General features: G+C 32.7%; 7 protein-coding genes across 10 annotated transcripts; 6 read left to right on the top strand and 1 right to left on the bottom strand.

The window, feature by feature from the left end:
• Positions 1–85: 85 nt before the first annotated feature.
• On the top strand, positions 86–4,540 carry LOC111414188 (Deubiquitinating enzyme A). The gene is made up of 6 exons (XM_023045437.2): positions 86–276; positions 346–428; positions 2,388–2,691; positions 2,743–2,898; positions 2,950–3,721; positions 3,786–4,540. The coding sequence occupies exons 1-6, from the start codon at positions 208–210 to the stop codon at positions 3,911–3,913; spliced, it is 1,512 nt and encodes a 503-aa protein (XP_022901205.1). The 5' UTR covers positions 86–207; the 3' UTR covers positions 3,914–4,540.
• Positions 4,541–4,828: 288 nt separating this feature from the next.
• On the top strand, positions 4,829–6,864 carry LOC111414195 (MPN domain-containing protein CG4751-like). The gene is made up of 4 exons (XM_023045447.2): positions 4,829–4,995; positions 5,075–5,244; positions 5,297–5,545; positions 5,811–6,864. Exons 1-4 carry the CDS (start codon positions 4,922–4,924, stop codon positions 6,746–6,748), a joined length of 1,431 nt encoding a protein of 476 aa, XP_022901215.1. The 5' UTR covers positions 4,829–4,921; the 3' UTR covers positions 6,749–6,864.
• Positions 6,865–6,880: 16 nt separating this feature from the next.
• On the bottom strand, positions 6,881–12,758 carry LOC111414198 (DNA polymerase zeta subunit 2). Of its 3 annotated transcripts, none has more exons than XM_023045451.2 (4): positions 12,668–12,758; positions 7,685–7,740; positions 7,182–7,633; positions 6,881–7,027 (listed from the first exon to the last, which is right to left on the bottom strand). In XM_023045451.2, exons 2-4 carry the CDS (start codon positions 7,701–7,703, stop codon positions 6,881–6,883), a joined length of 618 nt encoding a protein of 205 aa, XP_022901219.2. In that variant the 5' UTR covers positions 7,704–7,740; positions 12,668–12,758. The 3 variants fall into 3 exon arrangements, with proteins under 3 accessions (XP_022901219.2, XP_071054757.1, XP_071054758.1); XM_071198656.1 differs by lacking the exon at positions 12,668–12,758 and adding an exon at positions 12,140–12,222; XM_071198657.1 differs by lacking the exon at positions 12,668–12,758 and adding an exon at positions 7,801–7,886.
• Positions 7,958–8,818, top strand: LOC111414197 (uncharacterized). Its single transcript, XM_023045449.2, has 4 exons — positions 7,958–8,074; positions 8,127–8,398; positions 8,453–8,563; positions 8,623–8,818. Exons 1-4 carry the CDS (start codon positions 7,958–7,960, stop codon positions 8,771–8,773), a joined length of 651 nt encoding a protein of 216 aa, XP_022901217.1. The 3' UTR covers positions 8,774–8,818.
• LOC111414257 (uncharacterized) lies at positions 9,170–17,509 on the top strand. 2 transcript variants are annotated; one of them, XM_071198654.1, is made up of 4 exons: positions 9,170–9,271; positions 9,975–12,306; positions 12,361–12,884; positions 16,804–17,509. In XM_071198654.1, the coding sequence occupies exons 2-4, from the start codon at positions 11,499–11,501 to the stop codon at positions 16,957–16,959; spliced, it is 1,488 nt and encodes a 495-aa protein (XP_071054755.1). In that variant the 5' UTR covers positions 9,170–9,271; positions 9,975–11,498; the 3' UTR covers positions 16,960–17,509. The 2 variants fall into 2 exon arrangements, with proteins under 2 accessions (XP_071054755.1, XP_071054756.1); XM_071198655.1 differs by lacking the exon at positions 9,170–9,271 and adding an exon at positions 9,458–9,647.
• Positions 17,510–17,882: 373 nt separating this feature from the next.
• On the top strand, positions 17,883–19,705 carry LOC111414252 (alkaline phosphatase-like). Its single transcript, XM_023045543.2, has 5 exons — positions 17,883–17,996; positions 18,051–18,188; positions 18,243–18,394; positions 18,454–19,432; positions 19,485–19,705. The coding sequence occupies exons 1-5, from the start codon at positions 17,897–17,899 to the stop codon at positions 19,670–19,672; spliced, it is 1,557 nt and encodes a 518-aa protein (XP_022901311.1). The 5' UTR covers positions 17,883–17,896; the 3' UTR covers positions 19,673–19,705.
• Positions 19,706–21,337: 1,632 nt separating this feature from the next.
• On the top strand, positions 21,338–24,419 carry LOC111414249 (serine/threonine-protein kinase hippo). Its single transcript, XM_023045537.2, has 3 exons — positions 21,338–21,493; positions 21,670–23,038; positions 23,328–24,419. The coding sequence occupies exons 1-3, from the start codon at positions 21,456–21,458 to the stop codon at positions 23,484–23,486; spliced, it is 1,566 nt and encodes a 521-aa protein (XP_022901305.1). The 5' UTR covers positions 21,338–21,455; the 3' UTR covers positions 23,487–24,419.
• Positions 24,420–24,716: the final 297 nt, after the last annotated feature.

Below are 24,716 nucleotides of genomic sequence, written 5' to 3'. Positions count from 1 at the left end.
ATTTTAAGATTACTGTGAACGTTCCTAGATGTCGCCACAACCGCATTATTGTAATTTTGGGGGATTTTTTCTGTTTCAAGTTGGCAATGAAATAATAGTGACAGCTGTTCGTCTTATCAAAATATTTTGATGATTATTTCCGAAGTTTTCACGTCCAGGAAACGATACAATCGGAAAAACGGTTCGTAGCGAAACTGCACGTGCACAATGACGATTCTACCGGCGAAAAGGGCGTCCACGTCCGCCGAAGAAAACAAAGATACCAGCACCCAAAACGTAAGTGTATTAAGTCTCAATTAAAGATGTCTCCTTTAAAGTGTTACGAATCTCTTATTGTTACGATAGGGCAACCCAACACGACGGGATCATAATATATCTCATACCAGCAGTCTTAATGATACCGCTTCTAACAGAAGACCGTTCCGAAGGTAAGATATATCTATGGTGTATATATATACATATATATGTGTGAGTATCATAATAACATGCATTTTATTATTTCCAGTCTTAATATGTAGCATTAATGATGTGATACTATTTGTGATGATCTAAATATTTAATGTTGTTTAAATTTTTTGAATGTAATTTTGGTATTTGATGGGTGGGGTCTTTAACTATAATATATGTAGTATATATTTGTTGTTAATGGTCAAGTAAGAAATTAAAAATGAAACAAAATCATATCAAACCCAGTAAAACTTATTACTAGTAAGACAACACTTACTTATTATTTACTAAATACACATCAAATAATGATAAATGATAAATATCATATAAAGAAAATTCATACGAACTCAAATTTTATCATTAATAACTAAGGCAATAAAAGCTGTTCTTCTACTTCATAACTTCATCGACTATCTTGTTTCCTTTGATATAAAAAAAGCTTAAATATGTGTAACAAGAAAAAAATTGAAAAAATTCCAAAAGATATGATTAAATGTTTCAAATTCTATTAGAATTATCAACCTGAAATGTTTTAGGCACAACTTACTTATCAATATGTATATTTAGAATCTAAAACTTTTATCATACAAGTTTTTTATATTGGTAAAAAGAATGAAAATAAAAAAAATTACAACTAGGGCTCGGATTTTATACAAAATGCATCTTTTTATTTTCAGAAATATTTTCAAAAATTGATTTCTGGACGAATTACACGAAGATAAAGCAAATAACACAATAAAAAATTGCATATTTTTATCATTTTTTGGATTTTTGCATATTTTCGGCTTTTATTGTACAATTTCGCATGTTTTAAAGTTTCACCAGACTTTTCATTTCGTTTAATAATATAAATATAGTAAACGCGTGATTTGAAATAAGAATACAAGTTTGCTTGTGTTTCCCCGGGCTGGTTTCTAGTTTGTTATAAAAACATGAATCCCTTGTGAAAAAGTGCATGTTTTGTAAATAATGTGGCACCATATAAATTTATAAAAATCTTATTTATGCTGTTTATTACGATAATATGAAAATTATCGTAGAGGAATTTTCTGATTGTGCTGAATCAATAAAAGAAGTAAAGATTTATTTAAACAAGAAATAGTAGAACAACTAGCATACATTCAAGCTAATTACAATTTTTTATGCAAAAGTACCACGAAATTAGTAAGATCTCAGGCACCCTGATAGATGCAATTGAGGTGATAAACGCTTATAAAGAAGGCATGAAAAAAGTTCCAGGCCAAACAGGTAAAATTATATTAAATAAGTTTAATAATGTCATCTTAAAAAATGAGGGATACCATAAGTTACAAAATTCTGCTACATAATCTTGATAGAAATAATACAGTTATTTCAAGAGTTGTACAAATAACTCTCCAAACTCGTAGAGAAAGACTTCTCTGGCTGTATCGTTTTTAGAATTCGCGAAAATATGTAATATTTTTGTATCGAATTCATTTTGAACATTCAGGTTTAGCCGTGCATCTTTAACGACAACTAATTACAATAATGAAATCAACCAAAATAATTGATAAGGTTACAAGTGAGATAGACAAAATCGTTTTTGGTCGTTTTTTTAACTAATAACATCACTATAAAACAAATAATTTCGGAGAAGCCCAAAAAAAATCGATTTACTTTTATCAAAATTATAAATAAAATTTTCTAAATACTTTTCCAACTCCTTCATCAACTGATTATGATATTCGTGAATAATACTTTTCTTTCAAATCGTTTTTAAATTAGTATTGATTAACATTTCTCCTACATCACATTATTTTTTATTGATATATGTGTTTATTAAAGATGTGTATATTAGCCTCTAATATCCTTAAATATATATTATCATTTGTTTGTTTCCCATTTGAATATGTTTTTAATTTGATACCGTAAGTTGAAATACTAAATAAGTTTAACGTAATCTTTTCTTTTCTTATAAGAAAAAGTACCACTCCGGAACCAAGCGAACATTGTCTGCGCAAACGCTTTAAAGTACGCAGGAAGCAACGCGATAACCGAGAACGCAAAGGTAAGCGATTGGAAACCCCGGAAGAGACGCTTGAAACCGCAGCGACACCTCCATCATCTGAAATTTCGGAAGTCGTCGCTTCCGAATGCGAACGCGAACAACTTGCTCTTAACATCGAATCTGAAGAGGGTACCGGATTTAATAGTGAAGATGAGTATGGACCTACATTAGGCAATTTGAAAGATCGACATTTAACCGATGAAGAATGGTCGGCTGTAAGTTAAATAAATTAATAAATTTATTTTTTTCAATTAAAACGTTTTTAGAGAGATGCTCTTTTCGCAAGATGTCTATCCGACTTAGGCTATGAAATTAAGCAAATGCACGAAGATGGAGCGTGTCTATTTCGCGCAATAGCTGACCAAATATATGGTGACCAAGAATTGCATTACATGGTTCGAAGTGCTTGCATGGATTATATTGTAAGTCAATATCAATAACTATTTCAAAAACCAAAAAAAATTTTAATCCAGGTAAAAAACAAAGATTTCTTCGCACCATATGTAACAGAAGATTTTGACAAATACGTTGCACGTAAACGAAAGTGGAACGTACATGGTAATCATCTCGAAATTCAAGCGTTAAGTGAAATGTACAATAGAACTATCGAAGTCTATTGTTATCAAATAGAGCCTATTAATATTTTTAACGGATCGCGTATTAACACTGATGAACCAATTCGGCTTTCTTATCATAGAATGTGCCACTATAATTCGATTAGTAACCCGAATAATCCATCAGTAGGTGTAGGACTTGGTTTGCCAGCTTATCATCCGATCGATTTGAACCGTAGAAGAATGGTGGATGCTGTTCGTGCTAGCGAAGAACTTTTGATCGAACAAACTATGCTCGAAGATAAAATTAAAGCCACCGATTGGGAAGCGACTAATGAAGCACTTGAAGAAGAAGTTGCTCGAGAATCGTACATTCAATATTTTCGAGACGCTGAACGTAGATTGAAACCACAAAGTTCTGCTTGTGCCGGTAGCAGTTCAACGGTTACTTCCGCGGTTTGTTCGAGCCCGAGGGCAAATCGTAGGGGTTCTATGTCACCAAAAGGTGGTTCGTCCCCGAAAGGAAACTCTTCACCAAAAGCTAGCTCTCCCAAGAGTCATAGAATGAGTCCCAGAAATTTAAATCATTGTGGGAACAATGAATTCGATCCAACTCCTGAATTACAACCATCAACAAGTGTTTCATATCAGGAGTTTAATGAAACTAATAAGGCTTCTAACGCGGAAATTAGTAAGAAACTTCATTTTTGATGAAACAATTTGATTTGATGAATTTGATTTTCTTGTTTTCTTAGGTGACGAAGATTGGGATGATGGAATAATGGCTCAGGTTTTAGCCGAATCTCGGAACACTTATTTAGATGAATTGAAGCGCAATTCCAAACGTCGAATTGGATCCCCAGGACCGTCAACGTCGAGTTAAACGCGATTATTTATAAAAATGTTAATTGTTTTTTCTTTTTGTTTGTTTTGATGGGTCGAAAGGCAATTTCATTTTTGCATATTTGTGATAGTATTGTATTGCCCTTATTTTATCATCGCTCAAATTTATTTTTTATTTGCTAACATATGGATCATTCGTTTCTTTTCTCGTTAATTTCCTTTTCTTTTTTTAAAACAAATATATATGTTTAAAAATAAATATAACATACATGCATATAATATAGTACATATATAGGATATACGCAATTGGTATGTTATTACAATTACTTACAATTCAAGTTTTAGATTCATATATAGATATAAAAATATCAATTGTGTATATGTATACCTTACAAATAGTGAATAAATTCTTTTTGTTTTTTTTGCGCACTTTGTAGGATTATACAAAGAGTTTACGTTCGTTTTCACGTTTTTTAACAATCGAAATGTATAATAAAAAAGTACATTTTGGCCCTGGTGCCAATTGATGTCCATTTCATTCCCGTTTAATATTATTATTATAATAAATATTTGTTTTTTTTTCTGTTTTATTAGATAGTTTTCAGCATTACGTCTACGAAGTGTATTTTTTTTGGAAACTTTTCAATTAAAATTTAATAGTAATGGATTTTTTTCTTGTTTTATTACAAACTCTAACTAATTAGGGCCTAAAATCTAATACCAGATGTAGAAACATTTGAGTTTAGCTAAACCCGTATGTTTGTATGAACAAAGCATAAATTAAAAATTTAAATATGTCAAAATTGCAGAGAAGTGAAATTAGCAATTAATAAATAATTTGATTTATAAAAATGTTTGTTGTATTAACACATTATTATATTAAAAATAATAAAGAAAAGCTCAATAACGTTCGTAATAAATAAATAATAAATCGCATCGATAAATCAAACGGAATGAAATTAGCAATTTTACTGACGTTTCATCTTTTGAGGTTATGTGTAAAAATATTTGTTTTATTTACAAATATTGTTTAAAAATTTAAGAAATCATGGATATTACTCAACTGCCAGTACAAAGAACGATTGTTAAACACAATTCCATAGCAAATAGAACTTTTACACAGTAAGTACTGACGATTAAACAATTAAATACCTCACTAAAGTATTAAATGAAAATTAAAAAGCTTAAATCTTCTTTTTAGCGATTCAAATACTTTGATAGAATGCGTTCCGTTTTCTAATTTAGGAAAAATCCAACCGTTTTTAGTCACATTATCTACAAATGCCGCCCTGTTAATGGATTTCCATTCCCATTTATCGAAATCGGAGGTTTATGGATATTTAGCTGGGCATTGGGATGTTAATACGCACAGTAATAAAGATTTAATTAATTAATAAACAATTATTACCATTTTATTTTTTAGATTTACAAATAACGCATACTTTTCCATGTCGAAATGGAAAATCCGATAGGGAAAACTCTAGCAAAGTAGAAAGTGATATAGCAAAAGCAATAGAAGCCGAAAAATTAGTATTAGTCGGATGGTATCATTCCCATCCATTTTTACCATGCGCACCAACATTACGAGATATTGACGCACAATTAGATTATCAAATTAAAATGAAAGGAATTTCTGATAACAGTTATACACCTTGTATTGGGTTTATTTTATGTGAGACATCAATCTATAAAATAATATACAGTGTGTTTGATTTTAGCTGTCACAAAACACATATCTTGATTATTATTGGAGATTAGATTGACACATTTGATGCTCACTTGCTTTTTTCTAATATGCCAGATAACACAATATTAAGTGTAGAGCAACTTTCCTTCTATAATATTTTGTCATATCTCTAACAGTAGTTGAGATATCTGTTATGACAACTAAAATCAAACACTGTATATTACATTCAATTTATTAATTTATTTTTTAGCACCGTACAATTATGATAACGCCCCATTAGAAATATTATCAAATATAATAGCATATTGGGTGATTCCCCCACCGGAAAGTAAACCAAACGAATATGGAAGACCAATGTTAATGTCGTATAGCGTAGTTCAAGATTCCCTATTAACACCATATGTAAAAGAAGAAATAACAAAACTTGCTGAATATTATAAAAAAGATGTTGATTTTATAGATTTTTCAGAACGTTATAACAATTCTTCGACTTATATTGAAAAGTTACGTACAGCTTTGGTGTCGAAATTTCCACGAGAAGAAAACGAAAATATGATTTGGTCGTTTATTCGTGAAATTTTAGGTTGTCCAAGTGATCTTAAAGATAATCTTTTATCAATACCCACGGTTAATAAATCATCAATTTTATCGGGAATGAATTCAAGTTTAGGTAACTTAATGTTACCTACAGATATCGCATCCGTATTGTTTAATTCCGGGAAATTTCCAAGCGCAACAAGCATGTTAGGTTTGCCAGATCCGATGGCGCATTCTACTTTAGCTGCTAATAACATGTTTCTTTCAACGAACTTGTTTAAAATGCAAGAATTACTGAAACCCCTGTCTACAAACACGATGTTGGGTGGTAAGAGTAAACATGAAAAAATTGCTTCGCCACTAAAAATTCCAACAGAGGTTAAAAATCCAAAACTTGAATTCCCCACAGACGTTAACGTATTAAATTTAAAGAACAAATTTGATTTCGGCCCATTTGATTTACCAACATCGACTAAAACAAAATCGGAATTTTCTGATTTAACCTCATCGTTCGGAAAGGTTCCAAAAAGTGATTTCTCTTTAGATTTAAGTAGAAAAGAAGGAAGTCGAAGTTTCACAGAAAGCTTGCCTACCGATTTTAGTATTAGCGGCGGAGATGATGACCAACCCATGAATCTCACAGCGGATTAATTAAAAAAAATAACGAATTTTTTTAAATCATGTATTTATTTTTTTGCGTTTACAATTATATGTTTATATTAAGCATTATATTTTATATGATGAGATTAAAAGATTGTACATACAAATTTTGTGTATAATTTCCTAACTTATAAAAGATTCATGATGATTTAAATCGAGAACATTTTTTTCCACAACCATATCCAATTTTATATTTTCAGATTCAAAATTATATATTGGGATTATTTCTGATGATTCATCGTTTAAGTTGTCGCTGTACCAAGGAAAATGCTGTAACAAAAAAAATTTTAATGAATTCTTTATGAATTAGATTACTGGGCGAAGTGCAGACTTCTAAATAAAAGTTAAGTATCCCCAAAATATCTGAAACCTTATTTATAATAGAAATTAATACAGGAAATTCAAGTAAAAAGTTGTTAATTACCGAATATTCTGGTGATTCATTAAAAACAATCATCCCATGATTGGTAACTTCTAAATGAATGAGAAATCCGGGATCCTTAGGAACATTATTTAAACTCTCGATGGCAGTTTCAATTTTTAAACAAAACTTTTTAAAAACGCCCTCCAAAGATTGATATAAATCGTTCGTTGCGTACTCTTTAATTTCAAGGAGATTGATGACGTATCGTTCCAAAAATACTTTTCCGGTTGCGATTGTGATAATGAGCGTTTTAAGGGTTTTATTTTTTAAATGGAATAAAACCACTTTTAACGTTTCTAAAATGTATTCGTTTAATTGCGGATGAATCGATTGAAACGCTGGGATTCCGTATGATTTGGTTTTAATAAATATCGATTTTGGGTAAACGTGTCGTCTATATAAGATGTTGTGGATGATTACTTCGAAGAATTCGCATAACAGTTGATGGATCGCTAAAACAATTTTTTTATTTGGATTATAAATTAATTTATTAACATTTTTACTGCTTTCTTCTCCTGGCATGGTTTTTCTTCTTTTTAGCGATGATTAAAGAAAAATGCTAGAAAGGAAAATAATAATTAGTAATTGAGAATATAGTTTCGTTTTAAATTCTTGTTACAAAATTAAGTCATCAAGAGTGTTTGCTTAAAAGGTTAGTATTTAACTGTGATTATTTAACACTAATTTGTTAAGAGAATATAAAACCGTTACAACTAAAGCGTAATAAATACGTGCTTAAACCAGGAGTAAACTTATTTTATTAATTTCCCACTAAAATGAACGTATATTTTTTAATCTTTTGTATATCGGTTTTAATATTTCCTACGCACGAAGTGGGTGAATTTACGTTTTACAACTGGAAGTTTCATTTTCCACCTGGAAGTAGTATGGGGGTATGTTAATTAAATTATAATAAAATAATTAAATTAAATAAAAAAATTTTAGTTATTTTTAGCTTTAGCCATTCCTTTAGATATTCCAAATAAAAGCGTTTACGTCGCTTATAATTTCGAAGCTAATTACCTTCTCCCTTACAATGTAACGCAAGATGTTTATCCACCTATTATTGAAAGAAATAGTGTAAGAAGTGGAGATAAAGACGAAAAAAAGGAAGCTAAAGACAATAATGTTATTGAAACAACAAAAACCAAAAAGAAAATGTTTAAAGGTGTCGATAGAAAATTGATTTATGATGCGATGGAGTCTAAATTAGAATCGTAAGATTAAAAATCATTTTTTTTGTTACCAATTTGTTTTTAATTTCATTTTAGTCATGGATACAAAGGGAGGCCTTGTCTATTAAGATTAATATGCGAAACAGCTTTGCATAGCATAACAGAAACCAATGGGGTTTTAGGAAACATTTTTCATGTTGTATTTACGTAAGAACATTTTAAGCCTGGTAATAAAATTAAATTATTTTAAACAAATTTTTATTTAGTCCTTCAACGTCGATTAATAACGGAATCGATTTGATTTATGAAAAAGCGGAAGTTCACGGTGCTACAGTAAACAATTGTGATGAGTATAAGAAAAATTGTACGGTTAGCTTCTTAGATCTTATAAGTTGGATGGAAAATTCAAATAATTAAGAATTAAATTATAGGTAATTTTATTTAAATAAATTGTGTTTTAAACATTTTTATTTTCATTTTTCTTTCCCATTCACATTAATTTCAGTTTAGTGTTAATAGAATTTTCATCAAAGATTTCAAGTTAAAAATCTCTTTGTAAAGTCAAAAACGATTTTTATTAATTAATCTTGATTTGACTCTTAAAAACATGGCGGATGATAAATTTTAGGTTATGTCAAATAATATTTTTATTTTCAATTTATTTTCACAATAACAACATAAAATGTTAATAACCACATTCATTTCATTATTCTTTTTATAAATTCGATTAAATAATGAAAAGAATTAAATTTTAGAACATAAGTTTGTTATAAAATTTCGGTTATCTAACTTACCGGCCGAATACATCGTTACACGAACGCATTGTACGAATTTTCCGTCCAGAAATTTTCAAAGTTTTGTGCGGGAAAAGGAGTTTGGGAGAGGAGAATTCAACTCTAAATCATCACTTATAAGGTAAGGAACGATTTTTATTGATTTATTTTCGAAATAATTGTGTGTAAATATTAGTAACGGGTACAAAAACGTTCGGGCGGAACAGAACGGACGCCATGTTTTCCGGGTAACAAAATTCCACTTTTTTTGGTATTCAAAAGCAATTTTTTGGGAAAATTTCAGTTAAAAACGGCGTTTATAAGGTAAATCACGATTTTTAATAACAAAACGAGGAGTTTAATACAAATAACCGTTAAAATTTAGGTTATGTTAATCAATTATTATTGGTCGCCATTACAACGGACGCCATATTTTATCATAATCAAAATTTTAGTGATTTTTGTGGTTTTAAATTGGATCGTTTGGAATAATTCGGGGTAAAAACGTTATTTGTAAGGTAATTATCGATCTTCACTAAAAATTTTTTGGTTTTATTCAATTTATGGGATGTAATTAGGTAGTAAAAAATCGGGCGAAAAAAGTTAGGTTATGTTGAACTTTCGATGATCTTTTTTCGAAATTGGCGCGCTTTTTAGTTTGCTTTTTTTACACGTAACGAATATGACGTGCCAATCGGTAGCCATGTAGTTTTGAGTTGGTTTAAAATTAATTCGAAATAATTTTCTGTCTTTAACTGATGAATTATTGAATAACTTCCAATTTTGAATAATCGTTCCGAAACTAATTGGTGAATAGCTTGAGCAAGTTCAATTTATTCTTCTAGTATAATGAGTGGTGAAAATTACAACTAAAAAATGGGTGGCAAAAAAAATAAGCAGAAAAAACGTGCAGCAGCGAATCAAGCGGCGAATCAACCGGGAAATGTTCGGCCCGGAACACCTAGTCATCCTACGCAATCACGTTCAGAAGCTAGATTACAAGTTCCATTTTTCCCCATACGGCCAGAACGACCAGTTCAATTTCCATTGCGCAATCAACAATTTATGCAAAGTGTTCCTCGGCTAGTCTTTCCGCATAGCCCGCAACGTGCCCAACTGCCGCTTATACAATTTCAACGTCCGTATCAACAAACTCTGATGGTACAACGTCCGCAATTCGTTTTACAACCAAGACCACAACCGCCATTTGGTAGTCATCCAAGCCATAATTTTACCTTTGTAAGTCATTTTTCGATCCAATTCATTCAATGAATTTTACTCACTTTCTATATTTTTTATAGCTGCCGAATCCTTGTAAGTAATTAAGTATAAGTTAGTCTCTTTATTCCCGAATTATAATTTTTTTTTAGTCCTATATCATCAGTATTATCCGGAATGCGTACGTTCAGACACTCAGGTAACGGACCAAGCGTCACGTCAAGAACAAGCTCAACGTCTACTTCGCGAATATGAGTCGCAACCAGCTTTGCAAAGTACCCCAATGGCTGTTAGGACGGTACAAGAGAAATTATCTAGATGTAATATTCGTGAAATAACGAATGAGGGGGAAGAGCTGCAAGTACAATCGTTCGAAGAGCGACTGCCAGCTTATTTAAGACATTTGTTAGAGGTTAACTTTTATTTTATCTATTATACAGTGTGATTTTAGCTGTCACAACAGATATCTTGATTATCGTTGGAGATACGACAAAACGTTACTCCATATTTAATATTCTGTTATTATGAACAATACTTGGGGTGGCCGACGTCTTCGAAGTCGGCCTAGATTATTTCTTCCATAAAGTCGTGATAGAAGAAATAATCTGCCCAAGTATCAAACACATTGTATATGTATTTTTATATAAAAATGATTATGATCATGTAGGGAACTGGAGATCTCCGAGAATTAGCTGATATATCACCAGACGAGTTTCTAAAATTATTAGAGTACGGTTGTCGAGTTGCTGAAGAAATTGCACGCAAAAATCGAATGCGTCCGTGCTTTAAAAATATTCAAAGTTTATGTGCTAACACGCGCTGTGATATTCTTTTACCGAATAACAATATATCTAATATTCATACGCAGGTAATCCATATTTTTAATTTAATATTTCATTATTGTTTCAAAATTTAATTTTTTTTTAATTTTATTTTTTTTTATACTTTATTTATAAAAATAGGGGTTATCTTGGATAACCAAAGATTTTATATATGCATTTATTCGTTTGATTAATACGTGGAACTTGTTGCGACAATATGTTGGTTTTCGCCCAGGATCTTTAGGAAACGTCGAAAGAGCCTTGGGCTGCGGATTTAGTCGTTGCTTCCAACAGTGGGAAGGGAGTAGCAGGGACTTAACATATTTTCTTATGCGCATGTTCTGCTTAATAAATAATACTGTCGAAGCACAAATGCAGTATCAGAGGGCTTGGAATGAGGAGCAACAAGAGACACCTCCTGTGAGTTCGGCAATAAATTATCCAACACCCCAGCAATCTGTTGACCCGCAACTTGCAAACCAGCAATATGTTGAACAACAGTATGTGGACCAATTTGGTCTACCAATTCCTCAAAGTTTGCTTGGCTCGATGGGTACTGGTGATCTTCTTCACACATTATCAATTTTTAAAAATATTTCGGATAACGAATCTGCACACTCAAAAGATAACCAAAACGAACCTGAGAGTGAAGAACCAAACCGTTTAGATGTACCGGAAGAAAATAAGGATACAGATATCACAGTATTAAAAGCTTACAATCAACACAAAAGAACAGATTCTAGTTCGTCAAGTTCCAGCGGCATGAGCTATGCTGGTGCAGTTCCAGAACAAGATTTAGTTAAAAAGGATGAATCCATTCCTTTCAGAAGACATTCAGATTTAAGTTATAACACCTTCCAACCTCTCCCGCAAGACAATTCATGGATGCACATGTCGCAGCCATCAACCTCTCAGTATGATGCAACCTCTTCTCATTATGGAGAACTTTCTCAATATGATCAAAACCTTACATATGGTGATTCCTTGCATTATGTCGATCCCTCTCCTTACATCGACCCATCTCTTTATGGTCAATCCTCTGGTAACGATCAAACCGTCCCTTATGTCGAAGAATCCGGTAGCGGCAACATCCCTCCTTACGGTGATCCGGTTTATTTCGAAGAATTATCTCGTTATAGTGAGTATCACATTTCATAATCTACAACCTTATTCTACAATAATAAAATTTCAGTGTATAATACGTTTCAATCAACGCCACCTCCATCTGTGAGTGTGCCACCTCCACAACCCAGTGTACATATTCCTAATGAGCCGGGAATACAAGAAATATTGGAACAAAATTTAGAATCGTTCGCACCGTTCGAGCTAAATACGCCACAAAACCCAGTCGTACACTTCCCACAAAGAACCGAGTCTCGAATAGTAATCCCACAAGCAAGAGTTCCAGATCAAGATCTCTCGAATTTAGCTGCAGCTGGACAAGTTGCACGTGCATTCAAACCTGAAAAAGTTTTTGAAATCGAAGGTGGAGGACTTACCATGGCGGGATACGTCACTCTCGAAGAAGTATTGGACACTTTTGAAACCGACGAGTTGAATACGCTGTTAGCTTACACTGGATCCATTGATACAGTTATGGTTCCCGCAAGTATAAAGACGATTCGGAAAAAAGTAACTTCTGCAACATACGAATATATTAATGAATTTGTTTTTGATTTGATGCACGCCTTAATGAATGCTTATTCATATTATTCGGTAAGTTTTAATTATTATGAATTAAAATTTATTATCGTTTAAAAGTTTTACAAACATAACCTCACAAACTTATTCAATTAAGTTTATGGTTTACCTTACCTTTTAGTTCAAGTATTATTTTAACTGTTTTAATTCCTTTAATTCATTAATTATTCAACGTGAAAGTATTTAATTAATAAATAAATCATATATATACTATCTCCTATATCGCTGACTAAGGCAGCAAAAGAGTGTAAACACTAGAGTGCAGATATATATATATCTGTCTCTGTCGTGCCCCCGTCTACACAAGAGACATGCGTGAACACGTGGTGAGTACGCTTTTATCTTATTGGACGGTGAATTAAAAATTAATAGCAGCTGATGACCTTGATGTTTATAAAACACCAAATAAATGTTTGACATAAACATAACCTAAAATCTAAATATTCAGTTATGTATATTATAGGTTTCATGTGTATAATAACATAATTATTAAAATATTTTAGGACTAAGCAATTTAAAATGTAATTATTATTTGTTAAGAAAGTGAAGAAAATTTGTTAAAAGTAAAGAATATAATGTTTAATGAACAACCTACATAAAGTTGATATTTAAAGCAATATTCCACGTCAATTTCACACAAAAGTACATACAGGTGTCCCACCTAAGTTGCCTCGGTCCATAGCCGAATTATGATTGAGTTTTTCAAAAAATGTTCCAGATAAAAGTTGAATCGAATCATATTGTACATATTTTAAAATTAGTTTCAGTAATGGCGGACTTCCGCTTCTACCGGAAATGGATATCAACTTTGTTATTTTAAATGGAACAGATTGTATATTATTGCATTTTTGGATTCTTTGTGAAATTTCAATGGTACTTTGTTAAGGATACCTTAGGTCTAACTGGTATCGTTTTTGAATTATATGACGATTTTCGAAAAAAATTACATTTGCAGCTTCTTATAAATTTGGCAATATTGCCGAAAGTGTGAAAGCTAGAAAGATTTGGTTTTCTGTTTTGGATTAACAATAAAAGAACACACGTTTGCTAATAGAAAATTATGCATTTATATTACGGAATTCTTAAGTAGGGATCTGTAATTTTCGAACTTTTTAATCATGGATAACTTATTTTTTTTAAATGGAACAATATACCAATTTTTGCATAACTGGATGTAAAATTTAATTTCCTTTCAGTTTTATACAGGTATCATGGTGTCTATCTTCAACGGTTTTGAAGATATTCACGATTTTTCAGTTTTTTACGATAGATATGTATTGCGAAGTAGGCTTAGGACTGGTAAAATAAAATGGATGCTTTGCAATACTATTAAAAATTGAAGTAGGCTTGGAAAACAAACTAGGTAAACTGTCATTACTGTTCCACGCATTAGAACTGTCATTAGTGTTCTACGCATTAGAACTGGTTTTCAAAGTATTATTTGTTAACATAATAATTAAAAATGTCACATACGCGGAAAGAATTAGTCGATATGGTTTTCGTTCTCGGCGAATGTAACAAGAACGCTTTGTTAGCGTCAAGACTTTACGCACAACAATATCTGGAAAGAAACTGGAAAGATTTACAAATACTGGATCCGTAAAACGTACTAAGCGCAACCGTAATAACTCCGTACTTACGGATGAAAACCAGTTGCACGTATTGTTAGCTGTGCAAGAAAATGCAGAATCTAGTGTGCGTGAAATAAGTAGGAGGACAAACATCAGTAAATCTTCGGTACATCGTATCGAATCCAGTTGCACCAGGAAATTACTGAAGGCGATTGCGAAAGCAGGGTTTCTGAAATGGGTTTCTGAATCGTCACAATTGTCATTATTATAATACAACAAACCCCCATCGATTCCTTGCAACGCATAGCCAGTACAGATGGTCAGTGAACGTTGGGCAGGTGTCATTGGAACGCATATCATAGGCCCTTTCTTTCATAATCAACGTTTGACGGGTAGGATTTATTTAGAATTTTTAGAAAATAGTTTGGGCGTTCTGTTGGAAAATATTCCACTAGCTATTCGTTAGTAGATGTGGTTCCAACACGATGGTGCTCCACCGCACAATACCGCTCAAGTACGTCCGTATTTGGATGTGTCCTTTCCGGACCGCTGTTAGATGGCCTCCGAGATCGCCAGATCTTACCACTTGCGATTTCTTTTTATGGGGTTTCATTAAAAGCAAGGTTTATGAGACATCACCAACTACTCCTGACGATATGCGTCAACGCATTGTAAGAGCTTTTCAAGAAATCACACCAGAAATTCTCAGAAATGTGCGAAACTCCTTACAAAAACGATTTCTATTATGTAGTGAACAAAACGGACAACATTTTGAACATTTGATGCAATAGTGTTTGTTTATTTGTGTTTTGTTTCCAGTGGTCTTGTTGTATTTTGTTGGCCACTTTTTAAACATGCCAGTAATATTTCTGAAAGTCCCAAGCCTGGTAAAATGCGAGGGGAAGGTGGCCGGCGCTGCGAAATACGTATCTATCGTTAAAAACTGAAAAATCGGGAATATCTCCAAAACCGTTGAAGATAGACACCATGATAACTGTATAAAACTAAAAGGAAATTAAATTTTACATCCAGTTATGCAAAAACTCGTATATTGTTCCATTTAAAAAAATTAAGTTATCCATGATTAAAAAGTTCGAAAATTACAGATCCCTACTTAAGAACTCCGTAATATAAATGCATAATTTTCTATTAGCAAACGTGTGCTGTTTTACTGTTAATCCAAAACAAAAAACCAAATCTTTCTAGCTTTCACAGTTTCGGCAATATTGCCAAATTTATAAGATGCTGCAAATGTCATTTTTTTCGAAAATCGTCATATAATTCAAAAACGATACCAGTTAGACCTAAGGTATCCTTAACAAAGTACCATTGAAATTTCACGAGGAATCCAAAAATGCAATAATATACAGGATGTTCCATTTAAAATAACAAAGTTGATATCCATTTCCGGTAGAAGCGGAAGTCCGCCATTACTGACACTAATTTTAAAATATGTACAATATGATTCGATTCAACTTTTATTTGAAACATTTTTTGAAAAACTCAATCATAATTCGGCTATGAACCGAGGCAACTTAGGTGGGACATCCTGTATATTCTAATTTATTTGATGCATCTACGATAATTTATAATTAAAGTCAACTATCTACAATAATTCCATTTCAAAGCTGCATAAAATACGCGCGAAACACTTCAAACTCTTTAAAATTTACGATTCGCGCAAGCGCCTTCGCGACGTGGAGGCACGACAAAGACAAAACATATATCATTCCGTCTGCTTTTGATGGAAATGCTCGCCACTCATTGCTTAGATAGGGAGTCAGCGATATAGGAGATAGTATATATATGAAATAAATCAACGTCATAGATTCCAATCTCAAAAACCAAACAATAACATAAGGCCTGATAAGGCCTATTTTGGTTCAAGAGTTCTGTAATTCCGAACAGTTCTCAAGTTTTCTGCGCATACGTATTGTATATTACACGTATGTGCGGAAAGATTCAGAACTGTTCGGAACTACAGAACTCCTTAATCAAAACAGGCCTTATTGTTATTGTTTGCGATGTGAGATTCATTTCTATTACCACACTTAAACTTTTGATTTTACTAGCTACGAGCTAAAATATGTTATTTTTTAAAAAATTCGTAATTCAAATCTCAACTTGTAACTCAAAATTAAAAATCACTTGATAAATTTGATAGACGAAGTAGCAGGTAGCAGTTTTTAGTTCAAATAGTATTAATTGTGGAGACTCGCCCGCAAGCGACGTCGACTTAATGTGATTAAATCCTGCTTTCTCCATTCTGGATTGACCAGTTTTGAGTCAAATAGTATCAATTTTTAAGCGATCTCGGAATAAAGTTTTTGTAATTAATTATAATGCAACATTTACTTTTTCAGTCACTATCACTTGAACCTGGAGCTGTGGCTATGGTTTGTTACAAAGTAAGATTCTACGAAATACTTATGAGAAAATTCCCCAACTACGATTTCTCCCACATTGAAAGTCACTCGGTTTCTTTGGGACCTTTGAAGAGAAAAGAAAAGAAGGAATAATCAAAAACATTACTTATCCATGTTTCAGTTCAATTTAATTTTACGTTCTCTCGTATTTAGTTTTGCACGATCTCGGTCATTTTTGTGATTATAGTTTAAGTTCTAAATCTGACAAAAAAAAAATAGTCGTAATTGTTTTTGTGCAATATTTTTTGTGTCATAAGTTCGATTTTTCTTGTGATTTAAGTTAGTTTGTGTTTATTTAAAAGTTCCTATTTTTTGTAAAATGTTTTCTCGTTCTAAACAAAAAAATATTTAAAAAGGCAATAATCGTTAAATTGCTTATAGTAATAAAATCCATGTTTCAGTTCAATTTAATTTTACGTTCTCTCGTATTTATTTTTGCACGATCTCAGTCATTTTTGTGATTATAGTTTAAGTTCTAAATCTGACAAAAAAAAATAGTCGTAATTGCTTTTGTGCAATATTTTTTGTGTTATAAGTTCGATTTTTCTTGTAATTTAAGTTAGTTTGTGTTTATTTAAAAGTTCCTATTTTTTGTAAAATGTTTTCTCGTTCTAAATAAAAAAATATTTAAAAAGGCAATAATCGTTAAATTTCTTATAGTAATAAAATCAACGTCTAAAATTAAACGTTTTACAATACAAAAGACAAGTAGCTTAAAGTACAATCAAGATTAAAAATATTGGCCACTTTAGTAAGTTAATAAACTGATCTGCGACGAAGATAAAAGAAATTAAATAGTCGCAATAACGTAATAACACGTGTTAGATAAGTTTTTGACATCAAAGTCGTAAATTTTGGTATAGTGTACAAGACTTACTACACAAGATTTATTTCGTGCACGTGATAATTCACCAAACGTGATGAAAAAAATTCTGATATCTTATCAAACATCTTCATATTTTTACTATCAGGTGATTTTTGATCGACTTATTTGGAGTTACTTCGGTATAAATACAGAGGTAATCGATGTATGTTAATCAGAATCACCATGGGTAAGCTAACAGTTGTACTCATCGCTATTTTTGCTAGCACACTCGCAAATATTATTCCTCAAGAACATTTAGAGGATGGTAAATACTATTATTTTTATTTAATTTTCTTTTTATCAAACTGACTTCATTTAGATGACTCTTACATGCACTCTTATGAACCAATAAGCAGAGGACCTTACGCTATCATCCCAGAAGAAACCAATGCTAAATATTGGACTGATCTAGCAAAAGAAACGATTAAGAAGAAACTTAATACACCAATAAATACGAGTATTGCTCCGCATGTTGTTCTTTAAAAATATTTAAAAAAAATTTCTTTTTAAGATGTCGCAAAAAATATTATTATGTTCCTCGGTGATGGGATGTCAATCCCCACGTTAAAAGCGGCACGAGTCTATAATGGACAAATTGGAGGATTCGATGGAGAAGGTGTTCCATTATCATTCGAGGAATTCCCATATTCAGGGTTATCTAAAGTAAATAATTATTTTTTTATTTATTTTATATACATACATATTATTGTTTCTTCCTTAAGACATATTGTTTAAATACTCAAGTACCTGACTCGGCATGTACAGCAACCGCATATTTATGCGGCGTAAAAGCAATCCATGGAACAATCGGTGTTGATGGGAGAGTAACAAAAAGTGATTGTGACGCAAGTTTAGACGAATCCACTCATGTTTATTCCATAGCAAAATGGTCCCAAGAACAAGGGAAGAGAACTGGGATTGTTACCACAACAAGAGTAACCCACGCTTCTCCAGCTGGTGCTTATGCGCACACAGCTAATAGAGATTGGGAAGCTTATGGTGATGGACCGGCTGCTTGTCCAGATATAGCAGATCAACTTATTCATGGCGAAACTGGAAAAAATTTCGACGTTATCCTCGGAGGTGGCCGAAGGGCTTTCATACCAAATACTTTAACCGATGAAGAAGGTTCTAAAGGAAAAAGACAAGATGGAAGAAACCTTATTGAAGAATGGAAAGATATTAATGGAGACAACGCTCATTACGTTTGGAACAGAGACGATCTTTTGAATCTTCCTTCAAACACATCAAAAATTTTGGGACTCTTCGAAAGCAGTCATTGCGTTTATAACTTGGAAACCACGGATAAAGAACCTTCCTTAGAAGAAATGACAGTTTCTGCTATTGAGTTGCTTTCAAAGAAAGGCGATGGTTACTTCTTGTTTGTTGAAGGCGGCAGAATCGATCACGCTCACCATGACACTCGTGCTCATAAAGCTTTAGATGAAACAGTCCAATTTTCAAAAGCCATTCAAAGAGCTAGAGATATCACCAGCGAAGAAGACACCCTTATCGTCGTTACATCCGATCATGCCCACGTTATGAACGTCAATGGTTACGCTAATAGAGGAAATAACATCTTTGGTGTCGGTGGAAAAGGATCTGATGGTATTCCTTATTTAACTCTTTCTTACGGAAACGGACCTGGACATCGCAATGATGTCAACGGAGCCAGATACGATGTATCTAATGATAACACAAGTAAAGTCTAAAAATCACGAAAAAGTAATTTTTTAATCGTATTTTTTTACAGATGATAAAAATTATGAATTCCCCGCTTTGGCTCCATTAGGTTCTGAAACTCATGGTGGTGATGATGTTGGCGTTTTTGCCAGTGGACCATGGGCCCATCTCTTTTCGGGCGTTATCCAACAAAACGTTATTCCTCATACCATGGCTTTTGCTGCTTGTGTAGGCGATGGACCCACGGCGTGCGATTAATTGATTTTATCTTAAAATAAATGCTACAAAATATTACATGTATTTTTTTTATGTGTATGAAATATGAAGGGGTCGGGAGAAAAAAGTACCAAGCATCATTTTGGCCTAACCGAATTTAGCAGTGCTGTCTATGAGTAAATTGAACAAATTACAAGCAGCACTGTTTAGATTTCAATTATTGCCGTTAGATTGCTCTGTATTTGCATTGCATTTTATTACCTCAACTGGTTGTTTGCAAAGTTTTGGGGAAGACAGTGTCAAGCTCCTCATGAGAAATGGAGGGAAAGAGGAAATGTGTTAGAAATCTTAAAGATTATTATGAAAACCTAGAAGACTTGTATGAAGAATTTGATGACAGTGACAGCGATCCCAATTATTTAGCAACAAACCCTCCCTACACCAAAACTGTCATGTGGACCTGCATTTTACTGCAGGAAACTGTGGACCTATAACGTAGGTATCCTTAACTTCTGGACAAGGTTTTATGTTCATGTGGGATGAATCAGTTGGAAAAAGGGGTAGTGATGAAATAGGAAGCTGTATTGTAAAGTACTTATTAGTAGCAAATGTCCACGCAAAGAAGTTGGTAATATTTACCGACAACTGCGGAGGACAAAATAAAAATTGGAACATAATGTCGCTTTGGTCACACCTTGTAGCTAGTAAACGTTTTGAAACAATAGAACATTACTTCCTGATAACTGGGCATACTTATCTTCCATCAGACCGTGACTTTTCAAAAATAGAAAAGTGTAGAAAATGTGTACAGTCCTGGGCAATGGAGAGAGATAGTAGCAAAGTGTGGAACAAAACACTGAACTTCATCGTAACATGCATGATGAGTGAGGATTTCCTCGATTTGTCTAGGGTGCAAGAGACCTACTTTAACACAAAAAGCAAGTTTTGTACAGATGGTGTTACTCCTCCACGATTTTCCAAAGCTATCTGCTTTAAATTTGACAGCGAAGAACCTTTTCAAATGAAACTCAAACAGTTGATGAACGAAGAGTTTTTAGTGTTGAACATAAAGAAACGTGGAAGGAGTTCTATTCCAGCACTACATTTAAAAAGATGATGTCAAATCCTTGATGCAATACATTCCTCCCATCTACCATGGATATTACAATGGCCTACAGTCTTCCGCTGAAGTAGACGACCAAAAGGAAGATGTTGTGGTAATATAGGCCTATTTGAAAAGTACCTTTTTGGTTAAGAGTATTTTTTGTCGATGACAGTGTGTGTTTTAATAAAAGTACAAACAAACCTAATGTCTTTTATTTTTGGGGAAAAAATGCCAAGCAACATTATTCAGTGCATATTTTTCTATACAACCATTTTTATCTTATAATCATCTTCACTTTTAACGGTATATAGATACATGACCTTTGTATTAAAAAACTTTGGTTTGTTGTCTGCACTAAAATGTTATTTATGGATTTAGCCAAACTTTCAACTTGCTATATCTCAAAACAACAAACATGATGCTTGGCACTTTTTTCTCCTGACCCCTTCATATTATAAAAGTGTCGCCCAATTTATTCATCAGTAACTATTAAAAATAAACGTAGGCAACCCCAATAACAAGAAATAAATTTAGTGCAGTATCAAACCTGTATGTACACAATTGTAGAATTCTGTTTTAACATTGTTTTACCAATTGGTGCCATTTGTCAAAACCAGAGCGCTGGACAACATGGAGTGTGCAACGAGATTTTTCTAAATTTATTTACAATAGGAAAACTATAAAAATAATGTCTATCTCGGCCGTATTAGTCTGTTTTCAATGACGTTACACCCAGAACCGATCATGTCTTCCAAAAGGTAAGTAATATCGGAACAATGGCAACGGTATAATCGCTAAACGACACATTATCAATTTTCGTATAATGTAACCAAAGAGGAAATTCTTAACCTATCGGTGTAAATTATTTTGGTTAACGATAAAATACTAAGCTTGAGAAAGATGTGTATTATTGGTATTTCTATTTAATTTTTAGTGAATTGAAAAAGTTATCTGAAGAGAGTTTGACGAGACAACCAGAAGAGGTTTTTGATATAATATGTAAGTTGGGTGAGGGCTCCTACGGGAGCGTTTATAAAGCTTTACATAAAGAATCCGGACAGGTGCTTGCAATTAAACAAGTACCTGTAGACACCGACCTCCAAGAAATAATAAAAGAAATTTCTATAATGCAACAATGTGACAGTCCGTATGTTGTGAAATATTATGGGAGTTACTTCAAAAACACCGACCTTTGGATTGTTATGGAATATTGTGGAGCTGGTTCTGTATCGGATATAATGCGCCTACGAAAGAAAACGTTAAGCGAAGACGAGATTGCAACCATTTTATGTGATACACTTAAAGGTTTAGAATATTTACATCTGCGGAGGAAGATACATAGAGATATTAAAGCTGGGAATATTTTATTAAATTCTGAGGGACATGCCAAACTTGCCGACTTTGGAGTTGCGGGACAATTAACTGATACCATGGCTAAAAGAAACACCGTTATTGGTACACCGTTCTGGATGGCACCAGAAGTTATTCAAGAAATTGGTTACGATTGTGTCGCGGATATTTGGAGTTTAGGTATAACAGCGCTAGAAATGGCGGAAGGTAAACCTCCCTATGGCGATATTCATCCAATGCGAGCTATTTTTATGATACCAACAAAACCACCGCCATCATTTCGCGAACCGGACAAATGGAGCCCTGAATTTATTGATTTTGTTAGTTTATGTTTGGTTAAAAATCCAGATCAACGAGCTACAGCCACAGATCTTCTTCAGCATGAATTTATCGGTAACGCAAAAGCTCCAAATATTCTTAGCACAATGATAGCCGACGCGCATTTAATCCGAGAAAATCAACACCGCAATACTAATATTGCTATCGGAGCTAAACCAAATACTAATGAAGAATCTGATGAAGATCTAGCTGTCAGCCAAACGATGGTTAATTGTACGGATGATGGTACATTAATTCCTAGTAAAGGAGGAACATTAGTTAATATGTCACCTAGCGGTACTTTGGTTGAACTACAATCGGATTTAGGAACAATGGTGATAAATAATGATGTAGACGAACAAACAATGAAAAGACACGATACTGGTTCAGCACAAGGAAAAAAATACAGACCACTATTTCTAGAACATTTTGATAAGAAAGAAGCGGAAATTAAACAGGGTAACGGCGTCACGACACCACAAACATTAGACAGCACCGGTGATGTTAACGCCGATGAACAACAAAGGTTTCAAAGTCACTTTCATTTACAAATAGTGCCATCCCCTCAAGCGGTTCAACAACCGGAAGTACGACCAAATTTTCAACGACCATTTTCAGATGGCGATTTTGAATTTGTAAGTATTAAATTCATTACTTTCTTATACAGTGTGTTTGATTTTAGCTCTCACAGCAGATATCTTTATTATTGCAGGAGATGTGACAAAAATGTTATAGAAGATATATAAGATATTCTTCGAGTTTTCATGTTTTACTACAACTTTGTCACATCTCCAGCAGTAGTCAAGATATCTGTTATGACAACTAAAATCTTATCAATCCTTATCAAACTCAACCTATTCTTGTATAAAGAGTTTGAATATGTAATAAAAACATTTAAAATAACGATTAACTTTCTTATTATAGTTAAAATTTTTGAGTTACGAAGAATTACAACAAAGAATGGCGATATTAGATGCAGAAATGGAGAGGGAAATAGACGAGTTAAGAAGACGATATCAAACTAAAAGACAACCTATCTTGGAAGCGATGGATACGAAACGCAAACGACAGCAGAACTTTTGAGCAATGTTTGTGGTTCCTTTGCGGTGCTCAAAAAATTAAGGAAAAAAAAAGAAATCGAAAGATTGAAAAAAAAAAAACTTGACAAAAAAAAGATTTGTTTCTTTCGTGCTATCTTAAATACTATTTCTTATTATATCGTTTGTTATTTTCGATAGTTTTTAATATCATTAGCCAAATATAATTCTAGTTCTTAGTGCCACCGAAATAATTCTCTCGGAAAGTCAGTATTTATATCATCACACGTCATGGGATTGTGTTGTTTTTTTTATTTTAATTAATTTAAAAGAATAATTAAAGGGGGAACGAGAAACGTTAAAAGAAAATTCAAGTCAGGGAGTAATTAATACGTTCCTAAATGTACTTAATGGGTTCCATTTATTATTCCCACAGATATGCATATAATAATGAACCAAACAAAAAAAAAAGCAAAAAAACAAATCAGTAGTCTTCTTCATCTCGTTTTAATTGTTATTACTTTTTTTCTTTTTGAATCTCTGTGTTTTGTGCAATAAGTTTTGTTTTTGAGTACCTAACCCACTGCCTTGGATAAAATGAAAATAATAAAAAAGCCTAGACGTCGAGAATAGAGCCTATTTCGAATACCTCTGACAAAGTGTAAGACGTCTATCGTGTAAATAAATTAAGACTGTTCCATCGTTTCTTTTTTACCACGTTCGATTCTGTGCAAATTGTTAACTGAAAGTATTTTTTTAAAAGCCATCTTGTATATATGTCCATATTTTTATAGGACCTCAATAGCAATAAAAAAAATTAAAATGAAATAGAAACTGTTTAGGAAAAAATTTTTAACAGTATTTTTCCGAAAAAAACTACCATTGACATTTTCTATTTTGCAGTTAGGAGAAGAAACTTTTTCACGCATATTCGATTGTGATTATTTTCGAATCGAAAAATAAATCTTGTTAAAACTAAGCTGTCTTTTGATTCACACATGTTTTACGTTTTATATTATATTTCAACAATTACTATTTTAAAATTGCTATTATTATTATGTGCATTCGGTGATAATAATCAATTGTCGAACGGGAACGTCGAGATTTGGACGGTTATTAAGACTCATTTTTTACAATTTTTTTTTAATTTCTTCCTTACTACTTTTGTACACTCAACCAACTTGCGTAGTCCTTAGTAAGTACATTTTTTTAATCAGTACTGATGAGTACGCTTGCTGTGCCTTGTTACTAGGTTAGTTAGTTATAGATTTTAAGA

This window comes from Onthophagus taurus, chromosome 8, assembly GCF_036711975.1.
Source record: "Onthophagus taurus isolate NC chromosome 8, IU_Otau_3.0, whole genome shotgun sequence".
Classification (NCBI taxonomy): Eukaryota; Metazoa; Arthropoda; class Insecta; order Coleoptera; family Scarabaeidae; genus Onthophagus; species Onthophagus taurus.
The sequence above is the reverse complement of the archived record's forward strand: the minus strand, read 5'-3'. Positions and strand labels throughout refer to the sequence as shown.